The 6,959-nt window shown below is 39.6% G+C and overlaps 1 protein-coding gene across 4 annotated transcripts in view; it reads left to right on the forward strand.

The window, feature by feature from the left end:
• ST6GAL2 (ST6 beta-galactoside alpha-2,6-sialyltransferase 2) overlaps positions 1-6,551 on the forward strand; it is an 84,801-nt gene extending 78,250 nt beyond the window's left edge. For all 4 annotated transcript variants that reach the window (XM_074400406.1, XM_074400398.1, XM_003922775.4 and 1 more), the window contains exon 6: positions 171-6,551. In XM_074400406.1, the coding sequence (XP_074256507.1) occupies positions 171-442 (272 nt within the window). In that variant the 3' untranslated portion in view covers positions 443-6,551. The remainder of the gene's footprint in view (positions 1-170) is intronic.
• Positions 6,552-6,959: the final 408 nt, after the last annotated feature.

The following is a 6,959-nucleotide window of genomic DNA, read 5'->3' on the forward strand; positions in this document are numbered from 1 at the left end:
GTATACATACCTCTTAATAGAAGTTATAACATTGCAGGTGTAACAATAACAAAAAAAGTGAATGCAAAGTGTCTCTTGCCACAGTCATACCCCATCACCACCACACCCAAAAAATCATCCCTCTCATGTGGAGTTGTTCATTAGATTCTAATTTTTTGTTTTCATGTCAGGAATCCTCATCATGATGTCCATGTGCAGAGAGGTCCACGTGTATGAATACATCCCGTCCGTGCGGCAGACGGAGCTGTGCCACTACCACGAGTTGTACTACGACGCAGCTTGCACCCTCGGGGCATACCACCCGCTGCTCTACGAGAAGCTCCTGGTGCAGCGCCTGAACACAGGCACACAGGGGGATTTGCATCGCAAGGGCAAGGTGGTTCTGCCGGGCTTCCAGGCCGTGCACTGCCCTGCACCCAGTCCAGTCATTCCACGCTCTTAAAAAGGGTTACTTGGGAATCAATGTGCAATAAGGTACTACTGTTGTACTCAAAGTCACAAAAGAATACTTGAAGATAGATATTAGGCAACGTGGTTTTGAGTCTTTTAACTGTAATTTAGTGCTGGTCATGAGAATTCTTCTCTTTCTAAGCCATTGAGTATTTATTACCACTTTGAATATAGAAATGGAATTTAAAAAAAAAATAAGACTCAAGAAAGATGCAAAACAAAGGATAGCTGGAAAGAAAACACATGTATGGCCATGGGTATGATACCTCCAAAACTGTTAACAACCTTTTCTTCTGCAATGAGTACCCCTCATCAGGGTTGGTTTCAGTGACAGGTTTTGGTGATGCTCCTGACCATATAAAGTGGTTTATGTTTAGAAACATTCAAGTTGAGGTGCAGCATTTACAGCATCAAGTACATCACTCATACATGCATCCATTGTTAAATATCCTAGGTTTTATGACAAATGTTGAAGTAATCACTCAGATATGTTTAACAGCAAAAATTCCCAGCTCATCCTGGCAATGGCTTGTGTTTCCAACGGTTGCATTCTTCATCTCTGCTTCTCATTGCCCACTGAATGCTTTGATTTGTGTGCATCAAAACAGATTTCTAAAACCGGAAAACATCAATCTTGAAAGGACCAAGGAAAAGCCAAATTCCAAATAGCACCACGGAGGAGACCCTTTGTTTCCCTGCATTATTTCATGACTCAACCAGGAGCATTGGTATCACATCCTCCAGGAGGCACATCACTGGCAAGTAACACAGAATCACAGGGCTGCAGGTGCCCCTGGACACTCCCCAGCTCTGGCTTTTCTGCCTTGAACCTTTCACCTGCAGATCTACCCCACAGCTTCTGCATGGTAAGTGACATACCTGACAATTGGCATAGCCCTGCTGGGGAAGACAGGGGACACCTAGCTCCTTCCAAACCAGAAGGAAGGATTTCAGAGCCATTGCTCTGTGCTTCCAGGGATGCACGCCTGTCTCTGTTATATGGGTTTGTGCAGGTTTTTATCAGCCTGCAGGAACTCAACAGTGATGAGCGCTGAATCTTCACTAAATCTTCCTACAGACGTTTAGGAATCCACTCCTTGCTTTCACAGATATGTTTTATCTCAGCAGCATGACAAAGCCATATAATTAAATAATTTATGTGAAAGCATTGCTCATTAAGAAGGAAAATATGTAGATGCTTCAGAGGGAAGGCAGCTAGAGGGAAATTTCATCACAATATGTTAGCTATATTCAGGGTTGATTTTTTTAAAAATCTCAACTGTTACTTATACACTGAAAATTTTTTTTGCTACGAATATAGTGAAACAGAATCATTTTGTAATACCTTAATTAAACATGCTATTATTTCAATGTATAACCAAGACATATCTCTGTGGTAGTGTTAAGATTTATTGCAATGACAATAGCAGCTTAATTAAATGCGTTCTCCCTTGCAAAGTGTATGAATGTCAGGAGAGTTTAGTGGAAAAGTTTTCTTTGTTTCGGGATTGGTTTCTTCTAGACTGTTCTCAGGACTACTTTCTTGAGCAAGAATGGCTTACAGAGACTGATGGCTTGTGTTTGGTTAGCCTATTCAGCACATCTGGAGCCGGATAACAAGACATCTCCTATAGCTTATTATAATAATGAAGGAGAAATTGGAAAGTTTTAATCACAACAATATTCAATAAAAGCCCATTTTTAGAGCTTTGTTATTGAGTGTATGAGAAGGGATAGATAACCTTGTCTTGCATAATACCTTATGTCTAAGTAGACATAGCTGAGCCATGTTCCTTTCTAATTTTTTGACAGAACTTGGTCTTGTCCTTATGTTTACGTGTGTGTAATAAGTTCAGTGACTGGAATACGAGTGAGGTGACTCTGATGGATGACTATTCCTCCTACAATCCTTGGATCTTTCTAAGTCTTCCCTGCCATTAAAATGCCCCTGGCCATTGAAGTTCCTTTTACAGTTTTGCAAGTGGTTTTGCTTGTAAGCATCCTTATTATCCAGCACAATGCTCCGTGGCTGACATGAGAACTTGGTTAGAGGATAATTTATTGGGGTCGATGTAAATATTCCAGTTCAAAGCCTCATAACCCCACACTTTAAAGATTTTTAAATAGCAGTTTGTTATAATCATACTTTTAAAATAGTACTTTCAGTTTCATTGAGGTTACAAGAAGACTGAAGAGTAAAGGAAATTTAATTATAATTTTTGCATTTATTATGGCCTTAAAGACTCTTGGGGATCAGGGTCTGTTCAACAGTCAAAAAATGTAATACACATATTACATGTAGCAAAAAAAAAAAAATCAGTAGTATATTGACTGGGCATTCTTCTAGAAAAGTTTAAGTTATTTAGCTCCTAAAAAAAAGTTAGGTCATAATAGTTAATGTGATAACTACTTCTAGTATAAGCCAAATGGGTTCTAAGTGGCAGTATTTTGCCAGACATTGACTAAATCCATACATGCCACATTGAATTCCAATGAGCACACAGTTCTTCTGCGGAGTAGTTAACAATAAGGGGCACCTCAGTGAATTTCTCCCAGGTTCTGTCTCTTCCAAAATCCTCCATCCTCTTTTGTAAAGACAAGCTGATAAAAAAATCCTCTTAGTGTAAGCTGAAGCTGTTAAGGATTCCTTTTTTCATTCTCAGGACCAACAAACTTTCTTTTGTATTTCAAGATAATTTCACCCGTTGTTGTTGTTATCACAAAGAAACTAATTTTGACCAGTAATGGCAAAACCACATCTAGATTCTCCCTAACTTATTTTTCCAGCCCGTCACACCAGGCAGGAGGGTAACCTTTAACAGACCTGGTGCTCTCATGGAATACCAATGCTAGTCCAGGGAGCTGACCTTTCCCACTATGTACTTATAGAGCTGCTCTTACGGAGAACTTGTGCTCAGGACCAAGAGATGGTCAATTAAAAGTTGCAGGTAAGCATCAGGCTTGTGCATTAAAATGGGCAAGGGAGGGGCTTTTACATTTTGAATTACAGGGTCTTTCCTTGTAGAAACAGCACTTCCTGTGTCTGGTCCTCTTGGTCTTTCCGCCAGACACTTAATCAATCCTGGACTCCCCAGTAGTCCTCAGCCATTGTAGCCTTAGTATCTGCACCAGAAAGAAATGCTGAAATACTTGTCAGCATTTTCAAAATTAAGGAATCAAAGTAGCTGGGTCATTCTCTTACATGTGTATGAGCCAGTTCATTCTGCTGGGACAGATCATACTTATGCTGCTGACTGACTCTTCTGAGCAGTAACGCATCTCCTGAGTTAATTAGGTAGGTCCCTTTTGGGTACATTAAGTGGGATCAACCTTAGATGAGCACCAGTGTTTGATAGAAGAATTTCATACACATGAATGCCATGATTCAAGATCTCTCTCCAGTTTTTCTTATAGATCAACATGCAGTACATGTGATCAATTACCTAGTTGAAATTCTGATTAGCCATGGTAAAAGACAGAGAAAGAAAGTGAGGTGGGACCAGAGGACTTATCAGAGAGGCATAAGTGAATCTATAGGCCAGGTAGCCTCCAAGTATGTTCTGTTGTATTGTGTTTCGATTTCTGACTTTCTGATAGTTTAGAACTCTTACCCAGTGGTTACATGACTGATCAAGGCAGCTCCATCTAGAAATTAATTGTTTAGGTAAAATGTGCCTGAGTTTCAACTTGTCTTTTATACTCTGGATATTCTCATTGTGAGATTATGATGCATGTTCTTGTCACTTGGGCATTATTTACACACTTGATCAATGAAAAGTATTTCTCTGTCAGTTCAGGGAAATAAAATATAAGTTCTTGTTCTATTAAATGAATGAAGCCTTTTGGTTAAAAAAAAATCCAACATATTCCTGTTCAAGCTTGAGCTAATTGAATTTAAAGAATTAAAGACATTGATCTAGTTCTTAGTATAAAAATTATACATGTAGATACAGTTATATAATTGTGTATATACATATCTACACACATGGTTGGTTTTATATTGTTCTTTTAATCAATATTTTTTGACTAAAACCTTTACAATAAATTTTATTTTAATTATGCAACCACCTTTTAAGAGAAGGAAGCAAATGTTACATGTCTTTCTGTTAAAAAAAAAAAAAAAAATCAGTCCTCCACCAACCCCTTCCCACACACTCATACTCTGCACATCTTGGCTATGTTAAAATGGTCTGATAGAATTATTTAAAAGGCACTATGAAGGTAGAACACTACCTTAATATTGTATCCTAGTCAGAAGCCTGATCTCACACTGAACTTTGAAGGGAAGCTTGTCTATAGCTCATGGCTTTCAAAGATTAGAAAAAACATTTACTGGTTCTATGGAAAATACTCTTCTTGTTAGGTAGATTTCAAACAAAGAAATTGCATTGGTGGTGTTAAAATCTAACATTTGTAACAAATCCTGTTTTACTCTAGAGGAAATACTTAGGTAATTCTTCTGGTGGAAACCAGTAAACTTTTTTAATAGCTATGGAAATTCTTTTGTATGATAATTTTTAAAATGAAATGTGTACTCTTCAAACTAATTAAGGCTTGAAGTTTTCCAGGAGTCACATTTTAAAAGTGTTTGTACACATTTTAACACTTTGATATTTTCTATTTTGGTTTTGTATATTTTTATGTATACGCAATGTACAGACTTTTTTCTTGTAAATAAAACATGTTTTCATTTGTCTAGAAGTTTCTTGTTTTAATTCATAGAAGTTACGCATACAAATTAGCAAGTGACAAAATAACAGTCCATCCCTAGGAAAACAAATGGCAAAGCCGAAATCTAATTAGAAAACTGGGTGGCAACAGAAGCAATAGCAGCAGGCCTTCAGCCTTGAATATGGACACAGCCTGGGCCTGAAACCAGAGGTGGGTGGCAAGGGGGGTTTCTTCCTGGGATTAACTGCCACATGCAGGAGAATGAAAGTGGTGAAATCAAGTGGAAAAGGCATATTTAGGCTAAAAAATCTTGATGTTGATTTAATAACCCAGCGTTTTGATGAATGCGTGGCTTTGGGAGACTCTTCCTCAGCTTGGCAGGGCATTATGTCTTGGAAAACATAAAAAGTTATTAGAGGAAAGCCTAAAGACAGCTGAGTCACCTACAACCCACCACAATGTCAAATTAGCCTTGGTATTTTCATACTTGTGATGTGAAGGGAAAATCAGTTAATTATTCTCCTGGAAAGAAATTGTCGGTCATTTGTGCTTTCTGTTTAGAATGTGAGGAAATCTTCAAATCAAGGAAGTCTTCAGGGTTTTTGATGTGACGACAACGTGAGCAGGTAAGAAATTCAGAGTCATTTATCACCTCAAACAGCAGTGCCGCATCAGAGAAGACTCCCATCACCTTTGTGCTGTTGTCGTATTTCTTTCCCCACAGGATGACTGCTTTCTTCCAGGTAATTAAAACGTAGACATGCCTGTGCCAGCCCTGACTGGGAAGGACTGGGGTGGGTCACTGGAGCCTGTTCCATGCTCCTGAAGCAGCCAGGCATGTGCAAACCCCAGGAACTCTGAGGCGCACACACGAGAGACTTGGTGTCCATTAGCACTAGATGCTGCTGGGAGGATTCAGAGGAAGAGAAAGGAATTGTATAAGACACGTTGCACTCAAAGAGAGAGAGCTGGAGCTAGGGGAAGGAGGTCAAGTGAACAGCAGAGTAGGGAGAGAAAGCTAAAGTGAGAGGGAGTGAAAAGTAAGTCCAGGGGTCCCAGATGCCATTTGCATATCAAAATCATCAGCTCAGAAATAGAACTACCTCGCAACCAAAGGCATACCCAGTCAACCCCACTGAATGCACTGATGTGCTGTGTTCAAGGGTCCCTGGTGCACACAATGTGGTAGGGAGAAGGCTCTCCTGCATTTGATCTCTGTAAGCTCCTCATTGCCTAGAGCAGGAACTGGCCCACAGCCTACTTCTGTAAATAAAGTTTTATTGGAACACAGCCATGCTTATTCATTCACATGTCTACATAGTTGCTTTCACCCTACAAGGGCAGAGCTGAATAGTTGCAGCAGAGACCTTGCCTACCTAGCCACCATGCCTACCTTGCCCTTTACAGAAACGTTTTGCTGACCCCTGATCATGAATACAATCTGTGGAAAACTCTTTAGGCTGGTCTTGTGGAAGACAAAAGTGCATGTAATCCTCACAAGACCACCTTCTAAAATAGATATTATATTAGCCCAGGAAAGTTGAAGTCAGAAAGGTTAGGTGTCACCCTATGACACACAGCCAAGAAATGATATAGCCAGGCATGCAATCTAATCTCTGAATGGCTTCAAAACCTTTGGCTGGGAGTATTGCGTTAGTCTTCTAACAGCAGTCTTGCCCTGGGATGCTGCCCTAATACTCAGAGTTTCTACAGTGGATCATTGCACTTTGAATATTGTGAGAAACTATGCTATGAAATTTACGGAGACTAACACTGGACTTTTCCAGAGGATTTTCCAGTCCTCTAAATCCCCAGAGCCCTGGAATCTTTCTGAACTG

This window comes from Saimiri boliviensis, chromosome 1 (assembly GCF_048565385.1).
Source record: "Saimiri boliviensis isolate mSaiBol1 chromosome 1, mSaiBol1.pri, whole genome shotgun sequence".
Taxonomy (NCBI): Eukaryota; Metazoa; Chordata; class Mammalia; order Primates; family Cebidae; genus Saimiri; species Saimiri boliviensis.